This window comes from Polypterus senegalus, chromosome 15 (assembly GCF_016835505.1).
Source record: "Polypterus senegalus isolate Bchr_013 chromosome 15, ASM1683550v1, whole genome shotgun sequence".
NCBI lineage: Eukaryota > Metazoa > Chordata > Cladistia > Polypteriformes > Polypteridae > Polypterus > Polypterus senegalus.
In genome coordinates this window covers 62,595,992-62,611,833 of record NC_053168.1, presented here as the reverse complement: position 1 = coordinate 62,611,833, position 15,842 = coordinate 62,595,992, and the positions used below count along the sequence as shown (strand labels likewise).

The 15,842-nt window shown below is 38.8% G+C and overlaps 1 protein-coding gene across 1 annotated transcript in view; it reads right to left on the bottom strand.

The window, feature by feature from the left end:
• thsd7aa (thrombospondin, type I, domain containing 7Aa) overlaps nucleotides 1-15,842 on the bottom strand; it is a 455,572-nt gene that overhangs the window by 102,312 nt on the left and 337,418 nt on the right. The window contains exon 9 of the mRNA XM_039736556.1: nucleotides 7,673-7,907. Coding sequence (XP_039592490.1) covers nucleotides 7,673-7,907 — 235 coding nt within the window. The remainder of the gene's footprint in view (nucleotides 1-7,672; nucleotides 7,908-15,842) is intronic.

The following is a 15,842-nucleotide window of genomic DNA, read 5'->3' as shown; positions in this document are numbered from 1 at the left end:
CCCGGGCCCGAGGACAACATCACTTCCGGTCCCGGCCCCGAGGACGACATCACTTCCCCCCAAACGTCCTATAAAGCCTCACACCTTTTCCCTGGGAGGCAGTTCTGTTTTGGACTCTGTCATGTAAACTTGACTCAACCATGAATCGTTTGCTTTTGCAGCCAGGATACTGAATTAAACGGGTGGCTGCCCCAACCCTTGCCATGTCTCTTGTCTCTTTTTCTCACAGTGGCGTAGAACAAAACGGCGCGCAACGACAGACACGTTACTGCCGGAGTCAAACAAGGCCATCACTTTATGTCCACTAATGAGAAGCTCCCCCGTATGGTTATCCGCCAGGGGGTTGCTAAGGGCACACAAACTTTACTGCCGCGTCCTCCTGCAGTCCCGCCTTGTTCACCGACAGGTCGCAGGCCAGGCAGTCCGGCGACTTCAGAACAGGCTCCGGAGTGCGTGGCAGGGACTTCCTCAGTGGGACATGGCCCCGTCTGCAGGCGGCAGGTCCGATCCTTTCTCGGTTTGGCCGGGTACTACCGCCGGTTTGTGCCTCACTTCACAAAAGTGTTAAAGCTGCATGTCATTGCACTCTCAATGCTTGCAAAAATATCCATCCATTCATTATCCAACCCACTATATCTTAACTACAGGGTCACGGGGGTCTGCTGGAGCCATTCCCAGCCAACACAGGGTGCAAGGCAGGAAAGAAACCTTGGACAGGGCGCCAGCCCACCGCAGGGCGTGCGCACACACACCCACACACACCAAGTACATACTAGGAACAATTTAGAATCGCCAATGCACCTAACCTGCAGGTCTTTGAACTGTGGAAAGAAACCGGAGCACCCGGGGGAAACCCACGCAGACACAGGGAGAACATACAAACTCCACGAAGGGAGGACCTGGGAAGTGAACCCGGGTCTCCTAACTGCGAGGAAGCAGCGCTACCCACTGCGCCACCATTCCGCCCTTTGTAAAAATATATATAGTATATCTGAATTTGAACTTTTAATTGGATAAAACTGGCAATAATGGTAGGCTTTTTTCATTGTCAAAAATTTGCAATGACAGAAGAAATGAGTAAGTGGACAAATACATTTTCATGACACTGTATATATAAGAGTTATTGACTGGTGACAACTCCTAAGTTCCACTGGATACTTTACTAAAAATTCTCAGTGCTAAAATGGAGCTTGGTTGTCTGGGTCACAGAAATCACCACAAAATGAACAAACTGCTGGTCTCCCGCCAGTCTGTCTTAGGCCGGCTTTATTCTTTCCTTCTGTCTAAGTCCTGTGCTTTCTATAAATTATATTTAGCTTCCATTTCCATTCTACTCCACTTTTTCGAAGTGAAACACTACTATAAGTCAAAGTATTCTTTGTATTAATAAAAATGAGTAATTACTGCAATTAATAAAGATTAGTTAATTAATTCCATCCATCCATCCATTTTCTAACCCGCTGAATCCGAATACAGGGTCACGGGGGTCTGCTGGAGCCAATCCCAGCCAACACAGGGCACAAGGCAGGAACCAATCCTGGGCAGGGTGCCAACCCACCGCAGTAGTTAATTAATTGCTAATAATAATACGACTCAAACAGGTTTACTGTAGCTCAATCCTATTTTATACTTCAAAAAGAGAACAGCCTCTGCAAGCACTCTGTTCCTTTCCGTTCTCTTAGATTTTATTTTTAATGCAAATGTAAAGTATATTTAAACCAATAGAAACAGAAGATATGAAAACAAAACTGACATATCTTGCACATTGGGGATGCATGAACTTGTCACCTGGATGTGGTGTAATGGGTCTGAGGCTCAAAAAAAAGTGACTGTTTTAATAAAATAATCCATTGGCTGGCTTGTTCCCTGTGGATACACTCACACAGCTACAGGGAGCTGGTGAAGTAATTGGGGCGAGATGCACCTCAATTACTTCATCGGCTCCATGCAGTGTATGACTGAGACATTGTGCCCATGGAGCCTTAAGAAAGAGCCGGAGCAAGGGAAAGGGACAAGACAAAAGAAGAGATAGGAAATGAAAGAGGATCGGAGGTTAGCAAGATGGAGAGGAAGGCAGGAGTAGGAGTGACACGGTGCTTAGAGTGAAAAGGAAGTGTACAGGAATATAGCCCCAGGAAGTAGTGCATGGCCAGCGCTCAGGAGAGGGCATAGGGATCACTCCTGTTGAGCAACTGGGGAGAAGGAGTGATCATTATGCTCTGGAGTGTCCTTTCACCTGGTGGAGCCAGCTATCTGCAGCAATGGGAGGAATGCGTGCTTTTACCGGGTGGAGCCTGGAAAGGCAGTGGTGGAAGTGGGAGCAGGGTCCGGTGGCTCCCTGTGGAACACCATGGATTGGGCAGCGGGGACACGGGCATGGATTAAAGGATGTCTGTGCTGCGAGGTCCGAGATGGATAAGCCAGAGATGCGTCGGTTTTTAAAGGGAAACACCAGGGACTGAGAATTTTAAAGAAGACCCCTGCCTGAATTTTAACCTCGTTTTTATGGCTTTATTTATTTGATCATTTTAACCTCCACTAACACTTGGACATTTTTATGGATTATTTATTAACTTTTGAGCACTACACTTTTTGAACACTTGTGTTTCTTGAGTTTTTAATGAAAGCACTTGCACTTTTCACCATCCCATTGCTTGGTGTGTTTTGTCCTCATCTGCCATGCTCATCTTGGCTACAGTACTGGTGGTGTCAGGTTCAATAGGCTCCCATTGTAGAAGAGGGAGCAAGGAGCCGACACACACCATTACACTGGGTTCTTTCTCGATCATTTGTGATTTGTCACAGAATTACTGGGAGAGTAGCACCAAATCTTTTTTCTTCAGCTACACTTTGCATATTTTGACTGATAAAACAAGTGAACGAACTAAATTACTGTATTGTTATGGTTATTGGTATGAGTCAAGACCAGCACTGCATGTCATGTTTTGTGAGGATTGGAGAATTTATTTGTGTAGTCCTGCTGACAACACATGAACTATTAACAATTTTAACTGTGTCTACACAAGATGTATGGCTGTAGCTCTTTAAGCTACAGGAACTTAATTACATTCCTCAAACCCAAGTTAGATAATGGCATCTAGAGTAACATGAAATTGACTGGAGAGATTTAAACTTTCAATTCATTTTGAATTGAGCATTCAAATAATCTAGAAATTCACATGTTCATGTAAAAATAAACTGTTGCATGTGTTAAAAGGGATATTTTTTTTTAGAATTGGCAGCCTTCTTTTTTTCTCCTGGCCCCTTTTTTAAATTCTCTGACACTTGCACTTATCGAAAGTGATTTAATGAAGTCATAATTGAATACTAATGCTTTGAGGGCAGTGTCATCTGGATATGAGTACAAATGAGTAGTAACAGTTCATGCCTAAATATAGTGCTGTTATATTATATTATATTATATTATATTATATTATATTATATTATATTATATTATATTATATTATATAGGCTAGCAGGTTAACAAACCATACATAGTAGGTGGTTTGAAATGCAAAACTCAACATGACAGGGTATGGAAGAACACAGGGTAAAAAAAAGGAAGAAAAGGGCAAAAATAAAATCATACTGTATATATGTCTGTATCTTTATCAAGTTTTAGATATTACGTGATTCTTAATTCTTGGATGACATCATAAGTAACTGCAATCACAAATTCAATCTTGAAACTCCCAGGAAATCAGCACAGCATACTGTGCACTAGAATAATTACAGTTGCCACCCATAAAGTACATGTGCAGATCAAAGAATAGTAAACTTCAGATTTCACCACAATCAGAAAATTTAAAAAAATGAACTTGCATTATTATTATATGTGATAGGCAGCAAATATGTCACACCTACTGTTTTATGGCTCAATCACAGTGATACCATTTTTATTATGTGTGATTTTAGAATTCTGTAGTACCATCCATCCATTTCCTGCACCCTCTCTGACCATTTCTGGATCACGTTGGCCAAACCCTAGACAAGGTGCCAATCAATTGCAGGGCACACACACTCACACTCACTCACACCAGACCTGTTTAGAGTGTCCAATTTGCCTAGTATGGGATGTTAGGATGTGAATAGGGCCTCTTTTAATGCTGTATTGGTATATATGTGTTCAGAACATAAATTAGTTAATGAATATAAATAAAATTGAAGATAAAATTAATAAAACAATTCTTCTCTGGCCTTAACAATGTTTGATAATATTTCTTCTATTTTTATTTTCTATATCTAATAAGCACCAGAGTGTTCATTTTAAGATTGCTAAACCTGTTATTGATTTTTCTGCACCAAGTTCAAGGTTACTTTTAGCTGAAGAAATAGGAGAAGATGAGGTCTTGCAGAGAGCCAGATAAGCTCTACAGTATCATTTCCACTGATTCTATCACACAGCGATAATCCTTTCAATCAGGTATCATTTGGAGTTTTTTGGCAATGTTTCAGTTTAATCTAAGACTGTATTTTAAAAATATCTCTTTTTAAAATAGAATAAAGTTTGTACAATTGGATGACAAATATAGAACCAAGACTACATGAGGGATGTCTGCAGTGGCTACGGATAATTACCTTTTTCTTATCTCAGATACAGATAAGATCTGGATTCTTTATTTTATTGTTTCATTTATTGCCAAGCATATATTGGAAAGAAATGGTGATTTATTCATGGTAATTTATTTGTTGACCTAACTTCTGAAACTTAAAATTTTAAGGAACAGCTGTAACAACATACAGACATATAAATATCCAGCAAGTGGTCAATGGTCACCCTAAGCCATTCAAATGTAGGTCAGTGTATCTTTGTCTATTGATCCAAAGGTGGCATTCACTGGGGACAATGGAGGTTTGCATGATATAGCTTTGAAGAAAGTTTATTGGACAGAATACAACAGAAAAAAAATCATCTTGATCTTAATTTTTATCCTAAAGTATCAGTTTTAATTTTATATTTGTGCATATGACATATCAATCCAAAATTTCCAACAAGGTCTTTTGACTTTTTAGAGCAATTTAACACTGAGTTGAATGTTTTGTACTAATTAATTTGCTTTTATTTCTCTTGCCAAGATGTCAGGCACTAAGGAGGCAGCAAAATGAATTAAAAAAGACCTGGGCAAACACCTGGAAAATGCAATTTAAGGTGGAAAAGTGAAATGTGCTAAAAGCAGGCAAAAGGATCTATTATCTATTATAAATATAAATTGAGACATTGTCATACAGGAAGCAACCATCGACTAAGCAATGTTATTAAAATATTAGGTTATATCATAAAAACTGTTCAATATAAGTCAAGGGTCTTTATGCTCAAACTATATAATGTACTAGTGAGACTACATCTGGAGTATTGTGTGCAGTTCAGGCCACCATGGTACAAGAAAGACATAGCAGGACTTGAAGCTGTGCAAAGGAGAGCAACCAAGTGCATCCCAGGACTTAAGGACGTGTCCTACTCTGAGAGACTTTGAGAGTTAAACCTGTTTAGTCTCAAGCACAGAACACTGCATGGGGACCTAATCTAGGTATTTAAAATCCTCAGAGGCATTGATAGAGTAGATCCAGCAACATTTTTTCAGCTTAAGGGTGAATCACATACTCAAGGACACCAGTGGAAATTAAGGGCAAGTGCATTTAAAACTGAAGTCAGGAAGCACTTCTTTATGCAAAGGATTGTGGGACTGTGGAACAAATTACCGAGACATGTAGTTGAAACAGAAACCTTAATAGCCTTTAAGAAGTATCTGTATGGGATACTGGGATGGCTTAGCTATTAGCTAAACAAATGGGCTCAATGGACTGAACGGTCTCCCCTTTTTTGTTACATTTTTTATGTTGTTTTGGTTCAGGTTAGACTTTGGCTTATTTAAGCCATTGCTTGCTAATAATGACAGTAGGTTGTTATTTCCTCTTTTAGAATTCAGACATTGTTTCTGCTCAGAACTTTGCTGTGACTATTTATATCATTTAAAGAAAAAAGAAAAAAAAAAAGTCAATTAGGTCTTTCGCTAATTCACCTCCTGGCTCCAGCCTCTATGGGCCAGCAGCAGAGTGCTACCTTTAAACATGAGCCTGGGGTTACTTCAGTAGTCACAAACACAAAGTGAATGTCCCATGGCAGTTTCAGGTATCATGGTAGTGCTGTACCTCAATTTACAATTAAATGGTTTAGCTCTACCTGCCATCAATGATATAGTGCAGGACCCCACATATTCCTTGAAGAGAACTTGTGTTGTCATTATAGGTTTGGAGGTTTTTTCCCTACCCCTATGCCAACTCTCCTTTTCCAGGACATGCACAATGGCAAATGGAAGGGCTCTTTTATTAACAATGTGGGCTCCTCTTTTAAAGTACAGAGCCTACTGGATGTGCTTCATATGAAGACTTTGTCCCAGCAACTACTTATATATTTTCTTTACAGATGTGTTCTCTATGAAACAAGCTATACCAAAATAAAGACAAATTGTCTGGGCTAGAAAATAGCAATCCTTAAAAAATGACTGGCCTAATAGTATATCTAGTAAATCTGAAGCAGACACCAGTGTTGCTATATTGTCTCTTGTGGTAAAACTTTATATGTAGCACTTGACCTCATAATTCATATCTTTTAACTGCCTTGGCTCTTTTACACTACTTATGGGCAAGCTTTTTTTTCCTGGTAAGGATAAATTTACATTTGATTTATTGCTTCTTTATTCCTCTGCTTGTTTCTTTTTATCAAGCTGCCATACTGTGTCACTTTTAAACTCATATAATGTTTTCAGTGCATTATAAGAATTTTTAAAAGAGCTTTTAGCATTATAAGAAGAAAATGAATTATCCATTTATTTCTTCCCCACTTTGTGTTAAACTGTAGACACTTAGAACAGAACTATCTACTTAAGTCTTATGAAGGTTTGTTCTGCAAGAGAAATGGCAGAGAGTGGAAGTGTCTAATAATAATGAATAAAAAGGGATTTCAAATCCATCCATTTTCAGATATGCTAAGTCTGAATCAGAGTGTTGGGGAGTTGGTGTCTAACCACACAACAAAAGGTGCAAAGTAGGAATCCATTCTGAATGGGATTCAGTGGAGGAAGTGTCAGAAAAAATGAGGGTGTGAGAATTAGAAGGCATTATTTATGGTTATAATGCTGCCAATACTTTTCTTGATGTGTATTTTATGGTTCATTCCAACAGAAAGTGTTAAGAGGCTGAACCTGGGTTCTGTTTTCACTGCGGCCATCAGACTATTTAATGCTTCTTCCCATCATACCCGTCTTCACACTTGTCACTCATAGTATATACATTGGCAAAAAGACAATAGTTCATTGTAAAGTATCATTACTATTATATCGTGTTTAAAGTTCTGGGTCTATCTGTCGGTCTGTCTTGCGGCTAATAATTAATTAATTAATCAATCAATTTATATTAGCGAGTAAGCCCAAACATTAACTGAAAAGTGAAATTATTTATTTTACATGTTGATGTAAAACAATATACATAAAGCATTTATTTCAAAAGTTAACTGGATTGTCATTAAAGGTGTAACATTGCTCTAAGCATATATAAGTAAACTGTCCTGATTTTTTTGTCTTTTATTACATATAATATAAGATTATTGAATTCCAATGAAAACCTATCATGCATCATTCTATAGTCTAATTATTACTGTTTAAATGTGGCTTACTTTTTTGGTGGCACCTGCCCCACGTTGACTCTCACACAGATGACCTTCCTTGTCTGCATTCCTACTGCGCAGGATGCAGCTCCACTCCAGCTGGTGGTAGAATTTAGAGTTGACACTGATGAATCCTCAATGCACTGTCCCCAGGAGCCAGTCTGCCAGTGATAAACTGTGCAAGGATGCTCATTACAGTTGCGTACTTCCTGCAGAGCGCTGCTGTTTGGGCACTGAACCGCTCCTAAACATCATTCAAAATGGAAATTGTAAACACCTTTAATCAAAAGAACAACTGTATTTTCAGTCACATGTGTTCAAGTAAGATGTAAAATTAAAAGAAATATCATTAAATACATATTTGGAAATGCTAATGAATTTTCCCTGGGTTTTGGTAAACTCTGATTGTGTGTGTGTGTGTGTGTGTGTGTGTGTATACGTATGTGTTAGTGTTGTTGAGATGGAGGATAATACAAACCATACAAATCCAAATTAAACAAATAATGCAAATGAAAACAAAAATGTTAAAAATGCATGGACATTTTTGCAATAAATTCCAACACTTAAATAGGATTATTTAATTTTACTATTGTAGATAGCATTATGCATCTGCTGTTCCAGTAGTGCTTCTGATTTCGCTTAAGGCAGTAAAAAGGCAGTATAATAAAAAAACAAGGCCAAAATCATCCTGCTTGGGAACTGATAATTTTGACAGGAGAGTACAGATTTATTCTCTACAGTGAAAAGGGTCACACAGATTCCAGCTGAAAAGCCAGACCACACATACTTAAAGGTAATGTGTCACAATTAAACAACACAATTAGGAAAAGGTTACTTGTGTTCACTTTGCTCCTTCTCTCTGTCTCTTTCCCTGTTGTGTTAATGGCCATTTCCTGTGTTTACCCAGATTGGCCATTGCCACCCGAATTCTGGGTGTAAGAAGTATAAATCTTTACATGTGGATATCCTTTTTGATGTCAGGCATCATTGGTTACCTTTTATGATACACAATAGGGGGAGTGAAATTATTTTAGCAATAATAATAATAATAATAATAATAATAATTCTCAACATTTATTTAGTGTTTTTCAAAGTACTCAAAGCACTTTACACAGTAAGTGGTGAGCCACTTCAACCACCACTAATGTGCAGCATCCACCTGGATGATGCGACAACAGCCAGTTTGTGCCAGTACACTCTCCATGTATTATGGGTAGGATATAGTTAGACAATCAGAGACAGGGGATGATTTGGAGGCCAGAATGACCAGGCCTCCGTGGACAGTTTAGCTAGGACATCAGGATGCACTCTACTCTTTATGAAGGAACTCCATGGATCTTTAATGACCACAAAGAGTCAGGACCTCGGTTTTTCATTTCATGCAAAGGATGGCACCATTTTTACAGCACACTGTCCCCATCACTGCACTGGGGCATTGAGATCCGCATTCAGACCACAGGGTAGGTGCTCCCTGCCGGTCTCACCAACACTTCTTCCAGGAGCAACCCAAGCTTTTTCCTCATTGGTCTCCCATCCAAGTACTCTCTGGGCCCGAGCATACTTAGCTTCAGGTGGATGTCCTGTTCTGAAATGCATATTGCTGGCTATTTTACCTGTTTTCATCTGTTACACAATATTCATTTATCTTATTGTTTCCAGTTTTTGAGAAAGACAAAATAACATTCTCAAACCTACATAATCCAGTTCAGGAGCCTATTCTGGCAACACAGTCACAATTAAACAGGGCCAGTTTAGACTGCCCAATTAAGGTAAAAGGCATGTTTTTGGGGATGTGGGAAGAAAACCAAGGCAAGACATGGTGTGACCATGGAAACTATATATAGATAACAATCCAGACCTGGGGCCTCATGTATAAACGGTGCGTACGCACAGAAATGTTGCATAAGAACTTTTCCACAGTCAAATTGCGATGTATAAAACCTACACTTGGCGTAAAGCCACGCACTTTTCCACGGTACCTCATGCCTTGTCGTACGCAAGTTCTCCACTCGGTTTTGCAAACTGGCGGCACCCAGCGTCAAAGCAATGCTACTGTTCTTGTGTGATTACTCATTATTTTCATGACGCGGCTTTATAAATACACAGAAACTAACCGCATATTGTTTATTAGTGTAATGCATCTGATTGTAATTAACTCGTAACAATATAATGGTCCAGGGAACAGCCATAGTATTCCAAATACCATAACTGCTTTAGCGTTGTTACTCTCACTTCTCCTTCTTCTTCCTCTTTCAGCTCCTCCCGATAGGAGTTGCCACAGCGGATCATCTTTTTCCTTATTACTCTCACTGCACGACTCGGAGTATTTATATCACTGTATCTGAGTGTGAATCACAGCAGCAGCTGATCGGAAAGAGAATTATTGGTATACAGCTTTAAGGACACGCTGTCTCAGCCACTGCAAAACGTTTTAAAGCCTTTCCTGTACAGACCTCGCGGTTCAGAAACAGTTTAATCCCAAGAACTTTAAATGCACTCAATCAATTGCTTCTTGTAGAACTGTTTGTACTTATAAGTACAATCACCCCACTGTAAACTTGCACTACAGTTATAATATCTCACAACCTGGGCCACTTTATAAAGCGCGTATTTACATATGATGACTATATCATTTTTAAGGTGAAATGCAGCAAAATATGTTTGTTAAATTATACACATAAAACTTTAACTTCATTTAAATAATCTATATTCTTCACTGGGATTGTCGTGAAGGATAGAATAATTAAACATGTACTACGAAGATATTTCAATGTTCTTTAATCGTTTTGAAGAATCGGCGCTAAGCTTACAGATGGCTTAACGTCTATTACAGAGCTTATTGTGTGGCGATCGGTTACTTGGGGAAAGAAAAGCAAGGACTCTTGGGCGGCCACGCCAATATATATTGAATATAAAGCAGAAAGAGAAAATAACAACATGCCTCCACTTGTTATTCGCTGAAATTCTTATATTTTCCCCGTGCTTTTCCCATTGTCTTTTCACAGAAGGCTGTGCTTAAGGGCGATTTATATTGATTTGCATATTTAAATAGGCGTAATTCTGGGAGGATTTGGGGCGTTATATAATGCGCGTGCACGAGCGTTAGTTTTCACGCTGATCGGGATTTATGTAACGGAAGGACGTGGAAGTTGGAGTACGCACAGATTCCTGCATCTGGATTTTTCTGTGCGTAAACACATTTCGGCTTTTGTGCTTACGCCATGTTATAGTGCGAGTTCTACGCACGGCGTTATACATGAGGACCCTGGGATTCAATTCTAGTAAGTTGGATCCTTAAAACACCAGTGCTAACCATTGCATTACCGAATATGCAGATGTAAAAATAAAATTCCTCAAAGTATCATGATGCAGGTCAAATCTGATGAGGTGTCAAATATATTCATAAAGTATGAGTATGTGTGTTTTATATAGTATATTTTTCTTTTACAGAAACACATCAAAACTTTAATAGACACTGCACTTTTTACACTGCAAAGAATGAAATCTAAGCCAAGTAAAAAGTATTTAAATCATGACATTAAATCTAGTTTTGTTGTAAGAATTATTGCACTTGTATTTATAGTTATTTAGCTTAATTAAAGAAATCTTGTCAAGTAAATTTTGCTTACCAAATACCAAATACATGCAAAACAACTCCCATTTAAAGTTTTTTCATTTAGTTTTTGCAGATGCAGTTTTGCAGTGTATGTATTTTATAGGGGCGGCATGGTGGCGCAGTGGTAGCGCTGCTGCCTCACAGTAGGGAGACCCGGGTTTGCTTCCTGGGTCCTCCCTGCGTGGAGTTTGCATGTTCTCCCCGTGTTTGCGTGGGTTTCCTCCCATAGTCCAAAGCCATGCATGTTAGGTGGATTGGCGGTTCTAAATTGGCCCTAGTGTATGGGTGTGTGTGTGTGTGTCCTGCGGTGGGTTGGTGGCCTACCCGGGATTGGTTCCTGCCTTGCACCCTGTGTTGGCTGGGATTGGCTCCAGCAGACCCTCGTGACCCTATGTTTGGACTCAGCGGGTTGGAAAATGGATGGATGGATGCATTTTATAGACTCATATTTATAAAAATGGTTCCCATTAATAAGCTGGACATATAACACAAGCATCTTCTGACTGAATAAGTAAAAATGACCGATTCATTTAAACATATAGCTATATTTAGTTTTCAGTTTGCCAAAGCCTGCAATGTACATTTTGTATCTTTTCTGATGCAGCACACATTTCAAGAGTTTTATTGAAAAGAAAACAGCGATTTTCAAAAATGCACATATATTTACTTTGAATTGAGTTTGATACAACAGCTTTACCAAAAGTTGCAAAAAGATCAATTAAGATCTCTCTGAAGAAGACCATGATGGGATTTATTCTTTTGGGAGATGTAACTTGATTTTATCCATTCCTGTATTAGTGGGTGGGATGATGGCAAAATGGACAGCATTATGTTCAAGTTTCATGTCCAGTTGCTGTCTGAAGGGTTTTCCTCCCACATCCCAAAGTCACATATGTTGGGTTAATTTTCTAATTTAAATGAACTTGGGTGTGGGCCTTGCAATGGACTGGAACCTTATCCAGGATTAGCTCCTGCCTCAAATTAGGAGGATTAGGTGGGGTTAAGAATTATATGTATAAGAATACTTCTTAAATATTCTTAAATGGTGCATTTAATATTTTAGGGTAAATTGGCTATACCACTAGCATTACTTGATGATATTCAGATATTATTGAGAGAAAGGAATCATGTCAGTAGGATTACAGCTGCTTGGTGAGGGTAACACTACACTGAAATTCATGACAGTCATTTTGGGGAAGTGTATACTTATTGAGCTACATTACAGGACCAGGGGCCTCATGTATAACGCCGTGCGTAGAACTCGCACTATAACATGGCGTAAGCACAAAAGCCGAAATGTGTTTACGCACAGAAAAATCCAGATGCAGGAATCTGTGCGTACTCCAACTTCCACGTCCTTCCGTTACATAAATCCTGATCAGCGTGAAAACTAACGCCGTGCACGCCGATTATGTAACGCCCCAAATCCTCCCAGAATTACGCCTATTTGAATATGCAAATCAATATAAATCGCCCTTAAGCGCAGCCTTCTGTGAAAAGACAATGGGAAAAGCACGGGGAGAATATAAGAATTTCAGCGAATACCAAGTGGAGGCAAAGGAAAAACATACTATTTGTTCAAATAAACCATGGTATAATCAACAAAATGAAGTTGATCGAGTGACATAGCGTGTTGGAGAAACTTGAAAGCTCACATTCACAAAATCGCACAGTGCCGGAAATAAAAAAGAAGTCACATATCAAAGTTGCCGTGAAAAGAAGAGTTGTAAGCCCACAGTCTGAGTGTCATATGAAAGTTTATTAGGGTACAGAGAAAAAAGGCACACAGTGGGGAAAAGCACGAAATGTCAACTTCAATCTCCAATTTTCCACTTTAATCACGTAGTTTATTTTGTCATTTAGTAGAACATTATAAACTTCATCTTAAAATCGTTTAATTAACCAGTTTCTCAAAATTACATCGTAATTAAAGTAGCACGTTAAATGCTTTGTTTTGTATTTGATCTTCTACTCCTATGTGATCTATGTGTGTGAATCACTACTTGCTTCTTAAACTGGCTCTCTTTCTCCAACTGGACACAGAGTCCATTACATTTGTGATATTACAGCTCTCTGAATAACTAAAATACTGAGATGTATACGTGATGTCATTTTCATGATGATAGGAGCTAAAGCACATTATTAAACATGTGTTTCATGAGCCTCGTGCTCATGACAAGCATTTATCTTTTGTCGAAATTTGTCGCATGCTTTTAGCTGTGTTGTTATTTTCTTTCTGTTTTATATTCAATATATATTGGCGTGGCCCCCCCAAGAGTCCTTGCTTTTCTTTCCCCAAGTAACCGATCGCCATACAATCAGCTCTGTAATAGACGTTAAGCCATCTGTAAGCTTAGCGCCGATTCTTCAAAACGTTTAAAGAACATTGAAATATCTTCGTAGTACATGTTTAATTATTCTATCCTTCACGACACTCCCAGTGAAGAATATAAATTATTTAAATGAAGTTAAAGTTTTATGTGTATAATTTAACAAACATATTTTGCTGCATTTCACCTTAAAAATGATATCGTCATCATATGTAAATACGCTTTATAAAGTGGCCCAGGTTGTGAGATATTATAACTGTAGTGCAAGTTTACAGTGAGGTGATTGTACTTATAAGTACAAACCGTTCTACAAGGAGCAATTGATTGAGTGCATTTAAAGTTCTTGGGATTAAACTGTTTCTGAACCTCGAGGTCCGTACAGGAAAGGCTTTAAAACATTTTGCAGTGGCTGGGACAGCGTGTCCTTAAAGCTGTATACCGATAATTCTCTTTCCGATCAGCTGCTGCTGTGATTCACTCTCAGATACAGTGATATAAATACTCTGCGTGGTGCAGTGAGAGTAATATGGAAAAAGATGATCCGCTGTGGCAACTCCTAACGGGAGGAGCTGAAAGAAGAAGAAGAAGAAGAAGAAGAAGTGAGAGTAACAACACTAAAGCAGTTATGGTATTTGGAATACTATGGCTGTTCCCTGGACCATTATATTGTTACAAGTTAATTACAATCAGATGCATTACACTAATAAACAATATGCGGTTAGTTTCTGTGTATTTATAAAGCTGCGTCATGAAAATAATGAGTAATCACACAGGAACAGTAGCATTGCTTTGACGCTGGGTGCCGCATGTTTGCAAAATTGAGCGGAGAACTTGCGTACGACAAGACATGAGGTACCGTGGAAAAGTGCGTGGCTTTACGCCAAGTGTAGGTTTTATACATCGCGATTTGAACGTGGAAAAGTTCTTACGCAACATTTCTGTGTGTACGCACCGTTTATACATGAGCCTCCAGAACTGTAACTGCCTAGAATTTCTTTGTAAAGTTTAGGTCTTGCAAAAATGTTAGCATTGAAACAGGACTGCATGTCCCTTTAAAAATCACAGAAGCTCAACATGGCCTTTTCATGTCTTTGGATTTGTATTAAGTGACTAGGTATTTTTTCTTGCCATTATTTCTAAGGCCAGAGCAAAATGTTACCAGTTATTCAAAATGATCAGAGTACCACTAGGGAGCGGCTAACTCAAGGTGTATAAGCAGGGTCTCAGGGAATCATATGGTTCTTGGAAAATAAGGGAGTGCAAAGGTGTACTGACACTACGTCTAGAAGGAACAAGGGACCACTATATTTGTCACTACACTAAAATTAAAAGGTCTTAAAACTTCCTACCCAGATGTCAGTCTTATACTTTCTTCCAGTTTTTCTTCAGAAAGTCATGACTTGCGGAATATGTACTTGCATGTTGAGCACAGCTCTGGTTAATTTTCACTTAAAAAGATAAACCTGGGTTCAAGTTCATCTTTGACCCAAACCCCAACTTCCAGAAGACTTTTCAGTTCTGCACTACATTTATATGAAACTCAATTTTTTAAAGCTTATTCACTTGGGAGAGATCAAATATCCAGTAAGAGAGAAGAGAGTGTATGAAGATGAGAAGGGGAAATGGTGTGAGTGAGAAAGACATCAGAATTATTCCACTCTTAGCTAGGATGCTATAGCATACACTTTAGTTTAGGTACTGCAAAAATGCATCTATTACTCATTTACTCCTATTTGTTTTTTGTAGTGCTCACTCCTTCTCGAACACTGTCCTACTTAATATAGGTTTCTTTAACTGATTCACTGTTATCTGGTGATATACATTTTTGGATAAATGTGAAGTATTTTCATTTAAAAAAAAAAAACACCATAATAAAATACTTTAAAATAATGTTCAAAGTAGGGAATCCATTCCTGGGCTTCCGGTAATGACATTTTTCATTTCCGCATTCCCGGGAATGAAACTGCTGTAATTCCTGGGAAACCAGAAATGGCCAAGCTCGCATATATAGCGTGTAAAAGTGTAAAAATCGATCAAGAAATAACAGAGTTATAGTTGAAAATAATTAAGTGGCACGGTTTTTTGGCCCACGGTGTAATGTGTTGCCGATTAATTCAGTCAACAACAGACCAGCAGCAGTTAGTCTCCTGGCTCGGACTAAGACTGAGCACAGTGGACTGGTAGGAGTCTGCACTCTGCAGCTCACAAATGCCGGGACGGGGCAGACTTCATT